Genomic DNA, 19,858 nt, shown 5'->3' on the forward strand with positions numbered 1-19,858 from the left:
GGCGTTCTTTGGCTCTTTCTGTGCACGCGGTTCGGTTCTGCCCACTCTGAGCTCTACGAGTGCATTTGGGAGGTGAAAGGGTAGCATTAAACTGGGGCTAAGCCAGAACCTTTCCCTGCGCCACCCGCAAGTATAACCCAGGGGAGCATCCCAACATTAAACCAAGCGTCGAAGCTTGAGGGTCGCGGACCAGCCTCAGCTCAAGCGCTGAGCACGCAGTCGCTCACAGGATGTGCTCAGCTCCTGGCCGGATGCTCTGGAGCAGTTGATGGTTGATTCCACGGCTGGGTTCTGCCTGTGCAATAGGCACGAACTTGAGCTTCTCGCTGGAGCGGGGCCAGAGCAGGGAATGGAGCTGGTGCAGGGCCTGGAGCCCAGCGGTGATGGGGAACGGCTGAGGGACCTGGGGGGTTCAGATGGAGAAGAGAAGGCTCAGGGGGGACCTGATGGCTCCCTACAAGTGCCTGACAGGAGGATGGAGCCAGGAGGGGCTGGGCTCTGCTCCCAAGGACCAAGGGATGGGACAAGAGGAACCGGCCTCAAGCTGCACCAGGGCAGGTTCAGATGGAGCTGAGGAACAATTCCTGCCCCAGAAGGCTGTGGTGCTGCACTGGGACATGCACAGTACCTCTGCTGGGCACGTCCGGGAATGAGCAGGACATCACCATGGTGCTGTGATCCCTCCTCTCCCTGGGACCGTGCTTACAGGGAGGGTAAGGAGCAGCGAAGGAGGTGGTACTGGGAACAGTGTGTGCTGCTGAAGAGACGGGAGGTTACAGAAACCTCTCGGGTGAGAGCGGCAGAAGAAAGAAACTCATTTATTACTACATGGTTAACATTGCACTGATTCCACGTGTCAGCAGCCTGAGGTGGCCGCAGTGACCAGGCCCCGGGGCAGCTTGTCCCAGTGAGCAGAGGCTGCATCCGAGCAATGACCGCTGTGAGCCTGCAGAGCTGGCACCTGAAGACTGCAGGCAGTGTCCGGGGAGGAGCTGCTGGAGGTGGGAGATGCTCTGCCCTGCGGGGAGCTGGAAGACTTCGCTCCAGGTGCTCCTGCCCTCAGGCCTGACCCTCACAGCGCTTCCAGCTCTTGCTCCCTGAGAGCCCAAACCCTGTGAGGGTCCCTGAGGTTGGATGGCTCGGGAAGAGGGAGCCCCAACCAGTAGCCGGGTGCTCGGCCCTCCTCTGACGTGCAGGTCCTGGTGTGTGCTGGTGCGGTCCGTGCTGGGCCGGTGGGGTGGCCGCCGGAGCCACGGGGGAGGCAAGTGTCTCTTAGTGGTGCCGGATGAGGAGGGAGCAGCGCTCGGTGCCTGCGATGGCTGCTCCGAGGGCTCGGGTAGGAAAACCTTCACGTGGGCTCTGCTGCGGCACCGATGCGCCGGTGCGGGGCTGGTGGCCTCTGCCATGGCTCCGCCAGGATCGCCTGCTCTGCCCGTGCTGGTGTCACCGCGGCTCCTCTGCCCAGCGCCCGGCCCTCTCCAGCAGCTCCTATTTGAACTTGGCGTCCAGCTAAAACCAGAGCAACCACAGCATCGGCTGGGACCTTCCAGCTCCCGTCAGCGACGCTTCCCAGCACCAATCCCCACCGTGAGGAGCAGTCTGGGGTTTGTGCTTTCCCCCATCGGCATCCCTTCATCCCCCGGGATCTGGGCAGCACAAGCAAGAAACCAAGGGCTGAAGGGTTTGTAGTGGAAAGCAAAAGCCGGACCCTTCCTGCACCTCCCAGCCCCAGCATCTGCTGCAGGTAAGAACAGCCTGAGTGCTGGGCTGGAATCTTGAAGCCAGGTTTTGGCCTGGGTTGAAGAAGTCACGCAGGGGAGGTGCATCTGTTAAATACAACTGGCTTCTCACTGCAGGGAGCAGGCACCAGCGCTGTGCCCGTGTGCACAAGTGGAGGCTGGCGCAGCCCAGGAGCTGCAACTGCTGCTTCAATTAAAGAAGCCTAGAAAGTGTTTGACGCCAGATGCGGAAGGATCTTCCCAGCAGCCCTAAGGCAATGCAGTAACCACCCCTAGCACTAAACCCGGGGTCATTAAGAGCTTGCTCGCATGTCATTTCTTACTCCTGAAGATCTGGATCCCAGGGGTAAGAATGGGGGCACAGGGAAATAAAGGATCAATGGGGAAAAAAGAGAACTGAATTATCAGTGGGGAAAAGTCTTTAGTTAACAAACGTGCTGCGGGGTGGAGGGAGCACCCTCTGGCCTGGCTGCCACCGCTGCACCTTGTCCAGTCTCACACAGCACCATTGCAGCCTCCCTTTGTTACCGCTGTTAATTCTCCAGTGACCAGAAAACCCACTAGAAGTGGAACCAAAGCAATGGAATGAATGTACGGGGAGAGGGGAAGCTGCACTGAGGTGATGCCCGGCCCTGGCTTGAGCTCTGTAACTTCATTTGCCATCAGCAGTGTCACAGCCGCCTGCCCAGGCAGAAAGCAGCTTAAAGCCAGCCCAGAGCAGCAGCTCAGGCTGCCGAAGCTTTCCCCACCAGGCACTGCCTCAAGAGCACCCCTGTTCGGTGTCGCTGGCGCCGAGTCCTGCTCATCCCCACACAGGGGATGGGGATGTTCTCACCGGGCACCGCCAGCTCAGGAGCTGCACCTTCCCCTGCAGAGCTCTCCTGGTGCGTTTGATTTCCTCTGGGTGTTGGCTTGTTCCCAGCAGAAACCTTTGCAGCACCCAAGTGGTCGCGGCTTGGAGGAGCCCCAGCGTGCTCCCACCCAGCCCAGAGCCTGGCCCTTCCCCTGCCCTCCCTGTTTCACCTGAGGCTGGGGCATCCTCCCCTCCTGGACCACTGAAGCACCGGGCCACGCGCTCACCCTCCCTGCGAGGCAGCCCTGGCGTTGGGTTTGGGCTCTCCTGTTGCTTTTTAACCTTTCTGCACACCTCTGGGGCCCTGTGGGTGCAGGCTGCGGGCCAGGCAGGGTCTGTGGAGCAAGTGCAGCCCCTGCCACACAAACCTGCTCCCCCGCACAGCTCCGGCCCGGGGAAGGAAGAGGCTGAGGGAGGGAGGGAGACGCGGCTCTGAGCCCTTCCCACCTTTTCTTTCTCCTTCTGGATGAGCGCCTGCAGCTCCCGGCTCCAGCCCAGCAGCTCCACCAGCGCCTGCACCCCATGGACCACGTCCCCGAGCTGGGCCACGTCCTTGTGGCGCTGCTGCCACGCAAAGGGGCCCACGAGGTCTCTGTTGATGAGCACCCGGGGAACGGAGCCGCGCACGGCCCCGGCCAGGCTGGCAAAGGGCTCCACCTGCAAGCGGAGGGGCAGGGAGAGCATCACCCACTGAGGGCACGAATTCACCCCCCCCCGAGCTGTGAGCCCCGCGTGGAACCGGTCCCCACCGTGGGTGTCACCAGGGACCTTCCCTCGGGTACCACAAAGCTCAGCTCGTGCTCCGCTTTCACAGAGCACAGGGGGTTTCCAGAGGGTCTCGGGTGCAGGCACCCCCTTCCTCTGCTGCTGCCTCAAATTCTACCTCCATAACCCCGCTTCTTGCCCTCTCCTCCAGGTCCCCCCAGGCCCTGCGGGTGCCCCTGGGCCGCAGACCTCCAGGGACGTCCCGATGACGAAGAGCAGGTCAGCCATGGGGAAGTCGGCCACGTGCAGGAGGAAGCGCTGCGGGAGCTCCTCGCCGAAGAACACGATGTCGGGTTTGATGAGCCCGGTGCAGACGGGGCAGCGAGGGACCCTGTCTGCCATCACGTCCCCCTGCAGCGAGAGCGAGCCCTCAGCCCCTCCAACAAGCCGCTGGGGTGAGGGCGGTCACAGCCCTGCCAAGGTTCTCCTCCTCCTCGCGTTGAGCTGTGTCCGTGCCCATCTGCCAGCACTCACCCTGAAGTGCTCTCCTGGGAAGTTCCTTCGACACACGGTGCAAGAGGCAGTGGCAAAGGTGCCGTGGGCTTCCACCAGCCTGTCGGGAGGGATCCCGGCAACTGGGCACAGCACACGGGGAAGGACCAGCTCAGCACGGGGGAAGCCAGGAACTCCACTGGGCCTATCCCAGCCCTGCCTCCTGCTCTGCTTCCCACCCCCATCCTTTCCCTGCCTGCTGCTGCTGCTGAGCAATGGGGAAGGGAGAGCTCACCCCGCTCCAGCCCATCGATGTTCTGGGTGTAGAGGCGCAGGAGGAGCCCCTTGTCGTGCAGCAGCCTCAGGAAGTAGTGGGCATAGTTGGGTCTGTAGTTGCCGGGGTAGAGCTCCTTGGCCAGAGTGAAAAAGGGCTTGGGGTTGATAAAGAAATAGGCGAGTTCAAAGATGGCCTCTGGGTAGGGGATGTTGTACTGCTCCAGGTTACTGTAGAGCCCGCTCCCCGGGGACCTGCAGAGGGGAGAGGGCTGGGGTCAGGGTGCAGATGACACAGTGACAGCGGTGGATGTGCTCTGCTCTGGGGCCAGGCTGAGAGAGAGGCTGGGCAGCCTGGAGAAGAGAAGGCTCCTGAAGGGGAGACCTGAGAGCAGCTCCAGTGCCTAAAGGGGCTGCAGGGAACCTGGAGAGGGGCTTGGGACAAGGGCCTGTAGGGCCAGGCCAAGGGGAATGGCTTGAACCTGCCCGAGGGGAGACTGAGCTGAGCTCTTAGGCAGAAGCTCTTCCCTGGGAGGGTGCTGAGGCGCTGGCACAGGGTGCCCAGAGAAGCTGTGGCTGCCCCATCCCTGGCAGTGCTCAAGGCCAGGTTGGACACAGGGGCTTGGAGCAAGCTGCTCCAGTGGAAGGGGTCCCTGCCCGGGGCAGGGACTGGACGAGCTTTAAGGTCCCTTCAAGCCAAACCAGGCTGGGATTCTGGGAGTTAACCATCCTGAAGACCTGGGCCAGGAATGGCCCCAAGCCTGGCTGGGAAAGGAGAAGCAGCAGCAATGGGGACTCCTGTGCCCAGCCTGGCACAGAAAAGCAAAACAGGGACATGAGAGCGGCAGGGACCAGCACCAGGCTGAGGCCTTGGCTCTTCCAGCACTGATGAGGGAACTAATGGAGGCGGTACCTGAAGTCCGGGATGCCGCTGGGGGTGCTGATCCCAGCCCCAGCCATCACCACCACCCGCTGACACTCCTTCTTCCGCATGAGCTCTGCCACATCGCGCAGGGTGAGCTGCTGCTTCCCTCCGTCATCTCCCCACCGGCCCAGCCCCAGGACGGCTCCGGCGGCCGCAGACAGGGACAGGGGCCTTGTCCCGGGGATCCTGCTGGGAACAGGGGGAAGCAGAGCCCGGGCTGGCAGCGGCTCAGCTGGAAACTGCCCCGGCGCTTCCGTCCGTGCAACCCCGACCGGGGGGGCCGGTGCTGCCATTGCGCTCTATGGCAACTCCATCCCCGGTACCCGGGGAGCGGGGTGTGGGGACAGGGGTGGGCGCGGGGCTGCGGGGCAGCCGCGCCGGGGCTCCCGGGTTGATTTGCGGTGCTCGGGGGCCACAGAGCTGCGTCCCGGCCGTTCCCGCACGGTGATGCTGTCACCGGGGACAGCGCTGCCCCGGTTACCGGCGGCATCTTCCTCCGTTCCCCACAGCCGGTGCCAGCGGAGCCGCCGCTCAGCACCGCGGCTGAACCGCCCGTGCGTGCGCGCCTCCGCCCGGGGGGCGTTAATGCCACGGCGCTGCCGCATGGACCCGTGCGGCCCCCGGTACATCCGGCTCCCCCGGCCCCACGTACCTGCGAGCGGCGGGGCCGCAGGCGCTCAGCGGGAGCCGGGCCGGGCCCCCCGCGGGGCCGCGCTCCCGCAGGCTCCGCCAGGCTGCAAGGGAAGAGCCGGTGAGGGGGGGACCCCGCAGCCCCCCCCGGACCCCCCCCCCCTCCCCGCAGCCCCCCCCCCCCCCGCTCACCGGCCGCCAGCAGCCCCCGCCGCGCCCCGCGCTCCATGGCCGCGCTCCCCCCGCCGCGCTACCGCAGTGCCCCGAGTAGGAGCGCGGCGCCGCCGCCGCCGCCCGGCCCCGGTGCGGGCCCCCCTCGGAGCCGGTGCGGGGGGGCCCTGTTGGGAGGAGGGGGGGGGGGCAGTTGGGGTGCGTGCTGCGTTGCTATGGTTACCGCGGTGCCATGGTTACCGCGGTGCCATGGTTACCGCGGTGCGCGGTTGGGGGGGGGGGGTATCACCGCGGAGCCCTACGGTACCCGGCGTGCCCCGCGCGGGCCGGAAGTGAGTGTGCAGCTCCGGAGCGCGGCCCGCAGCGGAGCCGGTGCCGCCGCCGCCGCCGCCATGAAGGACGTGCCGGGCTTCCTGCAGCAGAGCCAGAGCCAGAGCGCGGGCCCGGGCCAGGCCGCCGTGTGGCACCGGCTCGAGGAGCTCTACAACAAGAAGTGAGTGGGGCCGGGCGCTGCCGCCGCTGCGGGGCCTCCGCGGGCCCTCCCAGCGGCCCGGGGCGCTGCCCCCGGAGCCCTCGGGCCCGGTGTGCCCGGTGGGCGCTGGTGTCCGCGTTACCCCCGGTTCGTGCCCTCGGGGGGGGGTTGTGCCGGCGGGGCTCGTGCGTGCTTTGTCCGCGGGGGTAACGGCGGGACCGGAACGTCGGGACGGGAGTGTCGGGACGGGAATATTGGGATGGAGATGTCGGGACAAGGATGCTGGGACAAGGATATCAGGATGGGAATGTCCAGACGGGAATGTTGGGACAAGGATGTCGGGATGGGAATGTCGGGACCGGGAATGTGGGCATGGGAATGTCGGGATGGGAATGTCGGGACAAGGATGTCGGGATGGGAATGTCGAGACGGGAATGTCGGGATGGGAATGTCGGGACAAGGATGTCGGGGTGGGAATGTGGGCATGGCAATGTCGGGATGGGAATGTCGGGACAAGGATGTTGGGACAAGGATGTCGGGATGGGAATGTCGGGACTGGGAATGTGGGCATGGCAATGTCGGGATGGGAATGTCGGGACAAGAATGTCGGGATGGGAATGTCGACACGGGAATGTCGGGACAAGGATGTTGGGACAAGGATGTCGGGATGGGAATGTCGGGTGTGGGAATGTCGGGACAAGGATGTCAGGATGGGAATGTTGGGATGGGAATGTCGGGTGTGGGAATGTTGGGATGGGAATGTCAGGACTGGGAATGTGGGCATGGGAATGTCGGGTGTGGGAATGTGGGGACAAGGATGTCGGGATGGGAATGTCGGGTGTGGGGATGTCGGGATTGGAATGTCAGTATTGGAATATCGGGACTGGGATGTGGGGTGTGGGGCACAGAGCCGGTGCAGGGCCCGAGCTCAGGGGGTGGTTCCTGTGTCCGAAGGCTCTGGCACCAGCTGACCCTGCAGGTCCTGGACTTCGTGCAGGACCCCTGCTTCGCCCAGGGGGATGGGCTCATCAAGGTGAGGCTGCGCTGCCCCTGTGGCCACAGCGGAGGCAAGCGGCAGTGGTGCCGGGCCCGCTGGGCTGGGGGGGTGCCGGTGTCTGGGTGGCGGCGGTGGGGATCGGCCGGGCTTGAAGGTGTCCGCTTCAGAAGCTTTAAACGATTCTGTGGTCTCGTTCATGAAGGCGTTTTTTGGGGGGTGTTGCAGGGGGAGCCTTTTCCTTCCCCTTTTGTTACAAGGGGTTTGCAGCCGCACGTGGGGATGGGTTGGGGGGGGGGTCATGAGTGCTTTGGGTGTTTGAGAGCTTGTTCCACCCATTGGGAGCTTCTTCCATCACAGCCATAAGAACACGCTCAGCACAGTCGCATCTGCTCTGGGTGCTGCAGGGAGTCATGGGCTTTGTGGGCTTGGGTTGAAGTTCGGTTTCGCAGGACACGGTTATTTCCATGACAAAGAGCCAGGGGGCTTTAGAGCCTCTGGGCTGTGCATGCAGGGAGCACTGGGAAAGCCTTCGCCCCGTGCCTGTTGTACAGCAGGGGCCAGCCTAGAGCAGGAGGTGCTGGATGTGGTGAATCCTGGACCTCTCCCTGCAAGCAGGAGGAGGCTGCAGGGACAGAACTGGCTGAAATGAGCAGGTTTTGGCTCCTGGGGTCTGTGCAGGGCACTCATCCCTGTTGGATGCCCTCTGCTTTGTTGGGAAAATGGAGCGCGGTGGAAGTGGGTGTTGGAGCGGAACTGACGGACCCTCTTGCCCTGACTGTTGGTGTCTTTGTGCCTGCAGCTCTATGAGAACTTCATCAGCGAGTTTGAGCACAGGTGAGTTTGTTTGCTGGAGCCCTCAGGCACCTCCTGCTGCCTGACACCGCTCTGACACTGAGCTTCGTGTTCCAGGGTGAACCCCTTGTCCCTGGTGGAGATCATTCTCCATGTGGTCAGGCAGATGACAGGTAAGCGTCCTCACCTCCTGCTCACAGTGCTTGTGGCAACGGATGCCTGTGAAGTTACCAGTTAATCGTAACAGCCGTTCAGTAGTTAACAGCAACAGCTAAACCCTCAGCGTTAGCCTGTTGTCCTGCTGGTGTATTGAAAGGGGAGGACATCAACTCCGAAAGTGTAATTGCTGCTACATGGAGTAGCGGGTCTGCTCTTTGCTGGAGGAAAGGCTGGTGAGCAGCAAGCCCGGGCTGCAGGGAGCAGCACCTTTGGGCAGTAAACTAGAAAACACCTTCCAGTCTTCAGGAGTCCAGTCTTTGTAGGCTGAGGTTTAGTTCCAGCAGGAATTCGTGATATTGCTGCTTTTCCCCTCTACTTCAGATCCCAACGTGGCCCTTACTTTTCTGGAAAAGACTCGGGAAAAGGTATGTTGGCAACTGCTCTTTCCGTCAGTTCGCTTGCAGGGATCATTTTCCATGTGGGCGTTTGTGGTGCAGCTGAGGGAGGAGGATGTGTGTGTGTTAAACCTGTGCTGGAGGATACTGCGGCAGCTCTGTGTTGCAGTGCAGGAGCACGTTACCAGGTGCAGCACAGCCTGGGCTGAGGCAGCCTGGCCCCTTGGCTGCAGGCCTGGGGGCAGCTCTGAGCACGTGTCTGTGCCCTGCAGGTGAAGAGCAGCGATGAAGCTGTCATCCTGTGTAAAACAGCCATTGGGGCGCTGAAGCTCAACATTGGAGACCTCCAGGTCACCAAGGTGAGGGGGAAGCTCGAGTGGTTGGGTGGTTTGGGGCAGTGACACCGCAGCGTGGCCGTGCCTGCGGCTGGGCTTTGGTCTTGGTGAGATGACGATAGATTTGCAGCTGCTGGGGTTTCAGGAGGAGCTGAACTTCTGCCTTTCATCTTGTAGGCCATATAAAAGCACATAGAGTGCTTCTGGCCAGACCTCTGAGGTTTCAGGGAGGTCCTGATGCGGCATTTGAGGTGCTGTCGCTTATTGCTGGTCACTGCAGCATTGATGTGCACCACTGGGGAGGACAAACACCTTGACCTGTTCCAGCTTGCAGCTTGGAGGCTCTCATGCATTCAGCAGTGTTGCTGCTTGCTGGTGAGCTGCTGACCGTGGACTAGTGCATCCTTCCCTATGGGGTTTCATCTCTTGGCTTTGTTTAGAGCCCTCTCTGAAACCTGAGAGGAGTTTTCCTGCAGTGCAGCTTTATGTTGCTCAGAGCAAACACAAGTTTGCTGGGTTTGGTGGGGGAGTACGTGTAAAACATGTCTGTACGTGCAGGTACCGCTGCAGGGTCTTGTTCTGGGAGGTCTGGGTTTGGTTTGTGGTTTTACCCAACTCCTGTGTAAGAGGAGAGCGCCACAGCTTTATCTTTAGTGCTGTGTAGTGGCTGTGCCCTCAGCTGCCTCTTTACTACCCCATGGCTGTTGCTTGTGGCCCACATGAGGCTGCTGTAGCCTTTACGCAGTGATCTAGAAGGCTGGGAGTGGGGGGGTGAGGGGACCTTCAGCTGTCACAACCAGGTCTTCACTGTCCTGCAGGAGACCATTGAGGAGGTGGAGGAGATGCTCAACAACCTCCCCGGGGTGACCTCGGTTCACAGCCGCTTCTACGACCTCTCCAGCAAGTACTACCAGACCATCGGGAACCACGCCTCTTACTACAAGGATGCTCTGCGGTTCCTGGGCTGCATTGACGTCAAGGACCTGCCGGGTAACTCCTCTGCCCCAGCACAGGAGCCCCAGCTTTCACTCTCTGCTTTATCCCTTCAGTCTAAGTGAAGGCACTGGCGCTTCCGCAGTGTATTTTGAATTGGCTGTACTTGGGCCAGGGTTTAGCTACAAAGAGGAACTTGGCCGAGTAGGATTGTGCTCCTAACCTGCACTGAGGTGATGGGAGGGAGGAAGTGCCCCACCAGAAGAGTTTGTTCTAGTTCCCCAAATCCTCACTATAGATTCAGAGAGTGGCTCTTCTGTGCTGCGGCTGTGGCTGCTGCAGGCTGAGCTTCAGGCTTGGGGAGGATGAGGCTGGCAGTGATTTAATGCAGGCACAGAGAGGAGGCTGAGGTTGGTGGGGTGCTGCTTCGTCCACACTTCATCCACTTGTTGCTTTGTGTTGTTTTCCTCCCAGTATCAGAGCAACAGGAGAGAGCCTTTACCCTGGGGCTGGCCGGGCTCTTGGGAGAAGGAGTTTACAACTTTGGGGAGCTGGTGAGTTGCTGCTGCCCCACTTCAGCTGCTCTCAGGAGGTGGTTTTACCCCACTGACACCATCCTGCCTGTGCTGCAGCTCATGCACCCTGTCCTGGAGTCGCTGAGGAGCACGGACCGGCAGTGGCTCATTGACACCCTCTATGCCTTCAACAGCGGGAACGTCGAGACCTTCCAGGCCCTGAAGTCAGCGTGGGGCCAGCAGGTGAGTGGGGCTGTGCCAGTGCCGCGGGCCTGGGCTCTGGATTACAGAGGGACACTGATCTTTACCGGCAGAATTCCTGAAGAATTCTGGTCACTGGTGTAGTTTCAAGCACAGCGCAGTGATGCTTCTTTCACCTTGATATGTGGTGGTCGTTTTGGGCTTCCCTCTGTGCCTGGTTGATCCCATCATGTGGTCCTGCAGAGGAAGATAATCCCTGATGTCATTTCCACAGTGCCGTTCACTCCCAGTATTGAACTGCTTCCAGTGTGAGATAGTGGCTGTCCCTTGTGCTCTGGGATGCTTGAGGAGTGTGGTGTTGGGTGCTAACTGCACTGGCTGTACCAGACCTCGCTGACACAGCCGTAGTTTACAGTTTAACTTGTGTCAAAGTAATGATGGCTTTCCTTGTTCCATTCCTTCCCCTTCCAGCCAGATCTGGCTGCAAACGAAGCCTTGCTGCTGCAGAAGATTCAGCTCTTATGTCTCATGGAGGTGAGCCAGGAGCTGGGGCCTGTCACAGATGTGGGAGATGGGAAGGGGCTGCTCCAGCTGCCGTTCGCTGGGGGTGAAACAGTCTGTTCCCTGCTGTGCTCCTTCACCCATCCCACAGGAGCTCCTGGGTTTCAGTAACTGGCTGCCAGGGTTGCCTGTAGATGGTGCCAGAAGGCAACTGGTGCTGGGGAGAGGCTGCTGCTGTGTGCCCTGCTTATTGGGAGTCCCAGGGGGGCGAGCTCCTTCAGGAAGGGTGTGGAGGTGGGGAAGGAAGGAGCAAACTGTGTGCCTTGAGGATGGTACCTGAAGGGATGGCTCCGAGACATTTAGAAACAAAGGTTTCTAAAATGCACTGAAAATCTTCGTTCCCAAGCAGTTTCAAACTCTTTCTTTCTTGTCACTTTGCCTCCCTGGCCCTGGATCTTCCAAAACTCAATATTGAGTTCTCTGAAGCATAATATATGTGTGTGTACCCCCATGTGTCAGTATGTGTGTATGTTAACGTGTGTGCACATTCCACTTGTGGTGTGTAACTGTGAACCCAAAGGTCCTGTGTTACCTCAGGGATCTCATTGTGCTGGGGTGTTTCAGCGCTGGCTGATGGGCTCTGTGTGTCCTGGGGCTGGGTGGCTGCTCAGCAGGGTTGGGGGGGCGTGTGCAGGAGGCAGCGGCGCTGCTCCTCTCTGCTCACATCAGTGTGTTCACCCTCGCAGCATCCTGCTTAAAGGTGAGAAGTGCAGGAGCTGGGGCAAGCAGAGCAGGGCAGCGCAGCGCGGGGCTGGGTTCTCACTTGCCTCTTTGCTTGCCTGCAGATGACCTTCACGCGCCCGGCCAACCACAGGCAGCTCACCTTCGAGGAGATTGCCAGGAGTGCCAAAGTCACCGTGAACGAGGTGAGCTCAGCTGCAGACACCAGCGTGGTGCTTGTGGAGCTCTCGGGTGTCTGCACGGAGCTGCTCCCGTAGGCAGGCTCCAGCTGGAAGTGTTCTTCCCGCTCTTGTGCGTTTGGAGGACTCTTTAAGAAGGGATAAGGAGGAAATTCTTTCCTGTGAGGGTGCTGAGGCACTGGAATGGGTTGCCCAGGGAGGTTGTGAGTGCTCCATCCCTGGCGGTGTTCAAGGCCAGGTTGGATGAAGCCTTGGGTGGGATGGTTTAGTGTGAGGTGTCCCTGCCCATGGCAGGGGGTTGGAACTGGATGATCTTGAGGTCCTTTCCAACCTGAACTCTTCTATGATTCTATTCTATGATTCTATGATTGGCCGCTTTGGTGCTCGTGGTTCTTGGTTAGCGAGTTTCTGGGGATCTCAGTCCTGGTGTTCAGCTGGCGGAGAGCTCTGGAGGTCGTCTCTTCCCACCTGCTCTGGGTTAGGCTGTGCAGGGCCCTACCTGCTTTGAGTGTTTCCAGCAAGGGGAAATGTCCCCAGTGTTTCATTTCTGTCATGGTGAAGAGTTCCCTGCTGTTACCCAGATGGGATCTGAGCTGAAGCAAATCCTGCTGTGGCCTCTGTCCTTCCCTGTGCGTCCCTGTGAGAAGAGTTCCTCCTGTCTTCCGTGTTACTGGGGGCTGGAGAGCTGTGGCGAGGTGCCCCCAAGCAACCTCTGACCCAGGCTGAACAAATGTTTCTTCGCAGTGTCAGGGCCTTGGTGGCCCTTGCCTGGGCTCTCCCCAGTCCTGCAGTGTCACCCTGCACTGGCAGGGGTGATGCAGAACTGACGCGGTGATGCAGCTTTGCCCCGCAAGTGCCGAGCGGAGTCACCGGGACATGGTTCCTCTTTGTGGCTCCTGCTGACCCCCAGGCTCTGCTCCTTCCCCTCAGAGGCCACTTTGAGTATATTTGGAGTGTACCACGTGTAGCCCCCCTGTGCTGCTGCTTGGGGTTGTTGCAGGACTCTGCTCATCCTCGCCGTGCTCCATGGTAGTGCAGTCTGTTGAGGTTTCTGCTCTCGGTACCTCTCATTTCCAGCACGTTCACCTCCGTTGTATCCGAGCTGGTCTTGCTCCCAAAGGAGCACTGCCCGTGGCCCGCTGCCCGCTCAGCTTCAGGCCTCAACCACAACCCTTGGAGCTGGGTGGGTCAGGAGGTTTTCTGCCGCTCTTGTGCTCCTCCTGCCTGTTCTGTAGCTCACCAGGGCATCGGCAAGGATGCGATAGAAGGCCTTGCTAAAAGAAAGGCACAGGGCAGCTCCAGCGCTGACCGCTGAGCAAGCTGTTTAACGTTAAAAGGCCACCACGTTGGTCAGGCGCATCCCACCCCTGGTGAATCCGTGTTGACTGTTCCCAATTCCCTCCTTCTTCCTGGGTTTCAGAGGAAAGAAAGTGGAACTGCTCAGAGGGAAAAGGAGCCTGCTGTGGAGTTACAGCTGAGCCTCCAGGCAGGAGCCTGACCTGCAGGAGGGGTGTGAGCGGCTGCAGCGGCTCTTGGCTTTGCTGTGCGTGGTGAACCCCTTCAGAGGCAGAGTGGGGTCAGGGATTGCTCCTCTGGGGAATGGGTGGTTCCCAGTTGTTTCCTGGAGTTCCCTGTGCTGGTTTCAGGTGGAGCTGCTGGTGATGAAGGCGCTCTCGGTGGGCTTGGTGAAGGGCAGCATCGACGAAGTGGACAAGAGGGTGCACATGACGTGGGTGCAGCCGCGTGTGCTGGACTTACAACAGGTACTGGACACAAAGGCACAACTGGTGTGTGGTGGGTGAGGTGACTGGGAGAGCTGGGAGGGGTCAGTGCTTGGGAACTGGTCCTCTTGGTGCTCTTGAGGATGCTCGGGGCAGGAGGAAGTGGATCAGCTTTTCCCCATTCCTTTTTCCATTGCTCCTTTAGCATTTACCCTGTGGGGGGGAGGCATTGCGTGTGTCGCACTAAGCAGGAGGCGAGCAGCCACACGAAGCACCATGGAGCACAAGTGCTGGGACTCTTTTCCAGAAGGATGCAGACGTCCGGGTGGTGTTTCAAGCCTCAATGCATGAACCACTCCTGGAGTGCCAGGGTTGTGGGTGACAAGAGAGAGGCTGAGGGTGGTAAAGATGAAGGTGCTGAATGTCTCAGGTGCATCCTCTTGATGTTTTGGGGAGACCATGTAGGGGGCCTTAAGCTCAAAACCCAGACACATCAGTACATGGATCCCTGGCTGCAAACGATCCCTTCTGTGCCTTTCCATTTGGCTTCAACCATTGCTGTTCCGATGGTGTGAGATGTTCAGGAGCATCTTTCGTAGACACATGGCAGTTGTTTGGGATCTCGGGTGTTTGTCCCTGAGGGTGGACACTGGTGCTTGCAGTGGCTGAGGGGCTGAGGTTGCTGTGGGCTTGCCTTGCAGATCAAAGGAATGAAAGACCGCCTGGAGTTCTGGTGCACGGACGTGAGGAGCATGGAGATGCTGGTGGAGCACCAAGCCCATGACATCCTGACATAGAGCACCCTGCACTGCCCCGGGAGAGGGAATCCTGCTGCTCCTGGTGCCAGCAGCGCTCACCACTGACTCTGTACTGCGTTATACTGGGGGGTGGGAGAGGGGGGAGCAGCTCTTGAGGCTTGCTGGGAGGAGTAAGTGGCCTTTTGCTGTGTGAGCCTTTGGTGCTTGGAAGTGAGATTTCCCTGATCACTCGCATGGGTGGCACTGCCCTGGGGGTCCCGTCCTGCTCCGGGGCAGGGGTTCAGTCATCACACTGCTGTGGGAGGATGGGTGCTGGTGCCTGTCACGGAGCAGAGGCTGTTTGCGGGGTAAGGGGCAGCAGAAGCTCCTTTACGGGAGCTGGAGCGGTGCCTGACGTTGTACCTGGTGTTAGGTGGTGGTACTGGCCTTAGGAGGGCACAGCTCCCCCCTGCCCCACGGCAGCCTGAAACCAGCCTCCTGCTCCCGGCCGTCCTCCACCCCCTCCTGGCTGCGGCAGAGGAGCTCGCTCCACCAGAGCCTTTCCCGGGATTCCTGGGCAGTGGAAGAGATTCCTGCACCTGGGGGGGCTGTGTGCCCGGCACTGCTCCCGTGAGGCGCTGGAATAAACTTCCTTGCCTTCCCTTTGCCCTGTAGCTGTGTTTGTGTCTCCGGCACTTGCGTTGAGCCCCTGCTCTGGTGGAAAGGACAGCGGGGTTTGCAGAGCCCATCCCCAGCAGCGGGGTTGATGTGTCGCTTACTCAGCGGGGGTAGCACCGTGTGCTCTGCTTCCTTTGGGAAGCTGTAGTCCCAGTGCCTGGGAAAACGATACTGATGGAAAAGCCCTAAAGGAGGCCGGAGACAAGGAGGTTTTGTGCTCTTTTGCCTCTTTAACAACTGCTCTCTAAAGGCTTTTGTAACGGGGTTGTTTTGCCCGACCCTGTCTTCACAGGGATGGAAGGTGATGGTGCCCATGAGCTGGAAGCACACAGGTCTGAACTGGGGCTACCTCTGAGTGCCCGTTTGGATGCATAATACTCCTGAGTGTAAGGCAGCAATAGCAAACAGTGGCTTTAAGTTGAGCAGAGTCATGTTCACCTCTCGCTGAATTCGGAGTCAGGATGATTCTCCTTGGGCTCTGAGTGGATGTTTCAATCCTGCACCTGTGTGTCCATGGTCAGTTGTTGTGGTGCCCATTCGGTTACTGCTGTGGATGAGGAGCTCTCCTTGTCTGATCTCTGGGTCACTACAGAGTGCCTCGGGGGCTTTTACTCTTGTGCTTTTTGTGCCTCACTGCTTGGGCTCAGGGGGTTTCATGCCAGCAATGGGCAAAAGGAAGCTCATGGCTGCTGCTGGACCCGCTCTGCAGGGGCGAAGGGAGGCTTCAGCCACATCACATCACCCCCTGTGCCCCTCTGGCCTGAACCTCTTCCTGGCTGGAGCTGTTGAGCTCCAGTTCTGCCCCCGGTGCTGGTTCTGCTCTGCCCGGGCCAGTCCCAGTGCTGGGGTGGGCGAACCCCGATGCTTCCTTCTCCTGTGCTGGGCACTGGGACCTTCCCTCCTCCATCCTGTGCTCCACAGCCTGCTCCTGGGCCGCTGCCCTCAGGGGAGCAGGAGGAGGAGGAGGCACCTGCGATGGGGAAAGCTCTGCTTCGTTCCATAGATACGGATGGAAACGGCTTCAAAAAGCTCCATCTCCTCGGGTCGTCACCTCCCTGCACGCGAGGAGCGAAGGAGATGCCACGAGTGCAGCAGAGCGCAGGCACTGGGGCTGCTGCTGCTCTACTGAGCACCAGAACCTGGAGCCTGGTGCTGAATGGGAGCTGAAGCCTCCTGCTCTGCGGGAGCCTGGGCCGGACGCTGGCTTGAGCCAAGCACGGAGGTGAAGAGCTGCTCCTTGGGCTGTGGCTCTGGGTTCAGAGGGTTTCTGGGATACTGGAGTGGTGCTGGCTCCCTAACAGGGAACGTGGGGAATGAGCTGCGTTTGGGGCAGGAAGGGGACACGTCGGACGCGCAGCCCCGCTCCGGGCCATTGGCGATGTCCCTGCAGCCCGTGGGTGTCTCCTGGCTGGGATTTAACCGGAGTTTGCTCCCTTGTCAGTGCTCTGTGTTCCTGGTGTCTGCCCCGCTGCAGGGGAGCCAGCTCCAGCTGCATGGGAGACCACAGCCCCGGGCTGCAGCCTCATAGAGGAATCACCTTTGTGGAGCCGTGGAATGAGCGGGGTTGGAAAAGACCTTCAGGGTCATCGAGTCCAACCCTTCCCAGCACTGCCAGGGCCACCACCGAGCCCCGAGCAGGGGCCGCATCAGTGCCTATGGGCAAGCTGAAGCAAACCCAACACCCTCAGTGTGAACGGGAACTTTAATGAGCAAAGCCCAAGGGCTCCCTCCCGGCGCAGCTCCGTCCTGGGGCCTTGGTTCCACTCATGGCTGCTCTCTCCAGGGCCCGGGTGGTGCTTTGCTGCTCCTCACTCGGGTCTGCTCTTGTAGTGCTCGATGTGTCCCAGGATCCAGCCTGTTGGGATCATGAAGCATCCGAACAGGATGGAAAACGCAATGGCTTGTTCCTGCGGCGGAGGAGACGTGGAGGGGCCGTGAGATGGCAGGAAGGGTCGGTGGCACGGAAGGGTGGGTGTCCCAGCAGGGTCAATGCCCAGCAGGGTCAATGCACAGCGGGGTCAATGCACAGCAGAGTGGGTGTCACAGCAGGATGGGTGTCCCAGCAGGGTCAATGCACAGCAGGGTCAATGCACAGCAGAGTGGGTGTCACAGCAGGATGGGTGTCACAGCAGGGTCAATGCACAGCGGGGTCAATGCACAGCAGAGTGGGTGTCACAGCAGGATGGGTGTCCCAGCAGGGTCAATGCACAGCGGGGTCAATGCACAGCGGGGTGGGTGTCACAGTGGGGTTGATGGCACAGCCCCAGGAGGGCTGCCCTGTCCCTTGCTGGGGCCGCAGCCGCTCGCTCCTGTCCCTGGCCTCGGGCCTGGGCTCCGCTCCCCGCAGCTGCGCCTGACTTTGAGATGACTTTGACGGAGCTGCTGCCACCGGAGCCCTGGCCCCGAGCCCCCGGCGCTGCCGCCCCTGCCTGCAGCTGCCCACAGGCTCCAGGGCCGGGAGGAGCTTCGGTGCAGAGCCCGGGACACAGCGGGGCCAAGCCCCAGGAGCGGGGGCCGGAACCAGCCGGGGTTTGTGGTGCAAAGCCCCTTCCCCGAGCTCTGCCACCCAGCCCAGGGGGTCTCAGAGGATGCAGGCACCGAGGGTGGCAGCAGCCCCCGTCCTTGCCGTGGGGGCACCAGCTCTGGGGTGAGTGTTCCACGGAGGGGGGGCCAGGGGGCTGCTGCCACCGCCTCCCTGGGTCCTTGGGCTGTGCCTTGGCTTTGCCTCCCTGTAGCAGGTTCCTAAACCCCAGAGGGTAAAACAGGGGCTCAGAGGATGGAGTCAGGAGGAGCCTGAAGGGGGTAGGGGGGGGTGCGCCTGCTGTGGCGGAGGAGGGACCCGTCCTCCTTCCCCCCTCCCCTTTTGCCTTAGAACCCCCCAAACCAGTTTGCTGTGATGCAGGGGGGGCTTGTGCCCCTCTGATGGGGCGTCCCTGGAGCTGGAGCCCCCTTTGACCCCATGGAGCTGGTGCCCCCCCTGCGCCCCCCGGAGCTGGTTTCCCCCCTTGTCCCCATGGAGCTGGTGCCTCCCCGTGTACTCACGGCAGGCGAGAGCGGGTGCTCGGGCGGTTGGGACCTGATGTGCGCTCGGGGGACCCGCAGGGGCCGGAGCAGCGTTGTCAGGAGCCGGGAGCTGCGCGGGAGCCCGGGCATGGCGCTGGCACACGGGGGCGATGCTCCTCGCACTGCAGCTGCCCGGCCCGTCACGGCTGTCACCGCCGTCACCCCGACACCCTGTCACCGGGCACGGCCATCCCATCCCCGTCACCGGGCACGGCCATCCCATCCCTGTCACCGGGCACGGCCATCCCATCCCTGTCACAGGGCCATCCCATCCCCATCTTCGGGCACGGCCATCCCATCCCCATCACGGGGCCATCCCATCCCCGTCAGGGCCATCCCATCCCTGTCACGGGGCCATCCCATCCCTGGGCAGGGCCATCCCATCCCCATTGGCTGGCGGCCGCTGCTCTAAAGGATGCAGCAGCCCCATCCCCTGCACGGGTGCTTGTCCCAGTCGCTCACTGCTCCTTTAGCTCTTACCCCCAGCAGCACCCAATGGTCCACGTCTGAGAGATCAAAACCTACGTCCCCAACCAGCAAGGTGGGACCCGGCCATGATGCTCTCGCTTGTTAGAGCCTTTAACACTCAAAGCACAATGTGCTGGTTTAAGCTGTTGCTGATGTGATGCCGGCTCTCTGCCCACAGTGAGCAGGACCTTGCTCGTCCCATCTGTGGCGACAGCTTCCCCGTCTTCCTTCACTGCCCAGTGTTTGCGTGGGCTCGAACCCACACGTACTCGGGCTCCTCCTTACGTGGTGAGCCCAGCTCCCTCAGCCCGGCTCCAGAGCGGAGCTGCTCCAGCCCTCGCAGCAGCTCCGTGGCCTCCTCCGGACTCGCTCCAGCAGCTCCACATCCTTACGGTGCCCTTTCCGCTTCAACACGCTCCCCCCGCGCCGGCTGGCCCGGCCGCGTCCCCTCCCGTCTGCAGGAAGCCCACGGGATCCGCACGGACCTGCCCGGAGCTGCCCCTCCGGGAGTCGGGAATGCGCCTTCCCCCCCCGGCTCCCCTCGCGGCTCCAGGGGCTCAGGGTCGCAGCAGCCCCTTCCGCAGCTCAGCCGGGCTCTTGGCTCCAGCGGAGGTCGGGGCTCTTTGCCCAGGGCAGTTTCTCGGGCAGGAGCAGTTTTGCCCCTGTTCAGGATCAGATGCTCTGAGCTCGGCCCTGCCTTTTGAGGGGGTTTTGCCTCGCCGTGAGCAGGGGCTTTGCAGAATGAAGCTCTTTGAGTGTCCCGTTAGCGAGGCGAGGGCAGCCGTGTCCATGCTGCTGGGTCACTGCGGGTAAAGCGCTGCCCGCCGGTGCTGGAGGAGGCTCCTGCACCCCGGAGCTGGTGCGAACGCAGCTCAGCCGCAGGCTCAGCCCTCGCCTGGACCAGAAGGCTCCAGATGGAATGGACTGAACTTGCTGCAGGAAGGGCTGAGTTCAGATCCTCGGGTGCCAAAGGAGCAGAGCTCGGAGCAGGCACCAACGGGTGGGCTCTGCCGCTCGCTGCCCATCAGGGTTTCTCCAGGTACTGGCAGCAATGGGATGGATCCAGCCAGGCTCTGCCTGCAGGGAGCATCCTGCTCTTCGGCTGCTGTGCTGGAACCTGGGGAGCAGAAGATGCAGGGAGCTTTTTGCCCCTTCCCACCCTTGTTTTGGTGAGGAGAGGACC

The 19,858-nt window shown here is 61.2% G+C and overlaps 2 protein-coding genes and 1 long non-coding RNA gene across 11 annotated transcripts; 2 read left to right on the forward strand and 1 right to left on the reverse strand.

The window, feature by feature from the left end:
- Nucleotides 1-371: 371 nt before the first annotated feature.
- LOC136016329 (uncharacterized) lies at nucleotides 372-2,140 on the forward strand. The gene is made up of 2 exons (XR_010613564.1): nucleotides 372-1,744; nucleotides 1,857-2,140. It is a non-coding gene; the product is annotated as an uncharacterized LOC136016329 (long non-coding RNA).
- Nucleotides 803-5,854, reverse strand: SIRT3 (sirtuin 3). 9 transcript variants are annotated; one of them, XM_065683329.1, is made up of 9 exons: nucleotides 5,810-5,854; nucleotides 5,640-5,721; nucleotides 4,976-5,173; nucleotides 4,085-4,317; nucleotides 3,832-3,932; nucleotides 3,547-3,708; nucleotides 3,040-3,249; nucleotides 2,763-2,927; nucleotides 803-1,509 (listed from the first exon to the last, which is right to left on the reverse strand). In XM_065683329.1, the coding sequence occupies exons 1-9, from the start codon at nucleotides 5,844-5,846 to the stop codon at nucleotides 1,489-1,491; spliced, it is 1,209 nt and encodes a 402-aa protein (XP_065539401.1). In that variant the 5' UTR covers nucleotides 5,847-5,854; the 3' UTR covers nucleotides 803-1,488. The 9 variants fall into 9 exon arrangements, with proteins under 9 accessions (XP_065539401.1, XP_065539402.1, XP_065539400.1 ...); XM_065683330.1 differs by having other exon boundaries at nucleotides 2,820-2,927; nucleotides 4,976-5,176; XM_065683328.1 differs by having other exon boundaries at nucleotides 4,976-5,176.
- Nucleotides 5,855-6,099: 245 nt separating this feature from the next.
- PSMD13 (proteasome 26S subunit, non-ATPase 13) lies at nucleotides 6,100-15,133 on the forward strand. The gene is made up of 13 exons (XM_065683325.1): nucleotides 6,100-6,281; nucleotides 7,215-7,293; nucleotides 8,057-8,091; nucleotides 8,167-8,222; nucleotides 8,590-8,633; nucleotides 8,876-8,962; nucleotides 9,757-9,928; nucleotides 10,346-10,425; nucleotides 10,504-10,629; nucleotides 11,059-11,121; nucleotides 11,934-12,014; nucleotides 13,655-13,771; nucleotides 14,431-15,133. The coding sequence occupies exons 1-13, from the start codon at nucleotides 6,181-6,183 to the stop codon at nucleotides 14,524-14,526; spliced, it is 1,137 nt and encodes a 378-aa protein (XP_065539397.1). The 5' UTR covers nucleotides 6,100-6,180; the 3' UTR covers nucleotides 14,527-15,133.
- The last annotated feature ends 4,725 nt before the right edge of the window (nucleotides 15,134-19,858 follow it).

Source organism: Lathamus discolor, chromosome 6 (genome assembly GCF_037157495.1).
Source record: "Lathamus discolor isolate bLatDis1 chromosome 6, bLatDis1.hap1, whole genome shotgun sequence".
Taxonomy (NCBI): domain Eukaryota; kingdom Metazoa; phylum Chordata; class Aves; order Psittaciformes; family Psittacidae; genus Lathamus; species Lathamus discolor.

Bases quoted from the DNA above. Each gene is read 5' to 3' on its own strand.
- SIRT3 (XM_065683328.1), bottom strand. From the start codon at position 5,846: ATGGAGCGCGGGGCGCGGCGGGGGCTGCTGGCGGCCG. The intron at 5,722-5,809 runs GTGAGCGGGGGG...CTTCCCTTGCAG, and splicing joins GCGGGGGCTGCTGGCGGCCG to CCTGGCGGAGCCTGCGGGAG. The intron at 4,318-4,975 runs GTACCGCCTCCA...TCCCCTCTGCAG, and splicing joins AGCGGCATCCCGGACTTCAG to GTCCCCGGGGAGCGGGCTCT.
- PSMD13 (XM_065683325.1), top strand. From the start codon at position 6,181: ATGAAGGACGTGCCGGGCTTCCTGCAGCAGAGCCAGAGCCAGAGCGCG. The intron at 8,963-9,756 runs GTGAGGGGGAAG...ACTGTCCTGCAG, and splicing joins GAGACCTCCAGGTCACCAAG to GAGACCATTGAGGAGGTGGA. The intron at 10,630-11,058 runs GTGAGTGGGGCT...TTCCCCTTCCAG, and splicing joins AGTCAGCGTGGGGCCAGCAG to CCAGATCTGGCTGCAAACGA.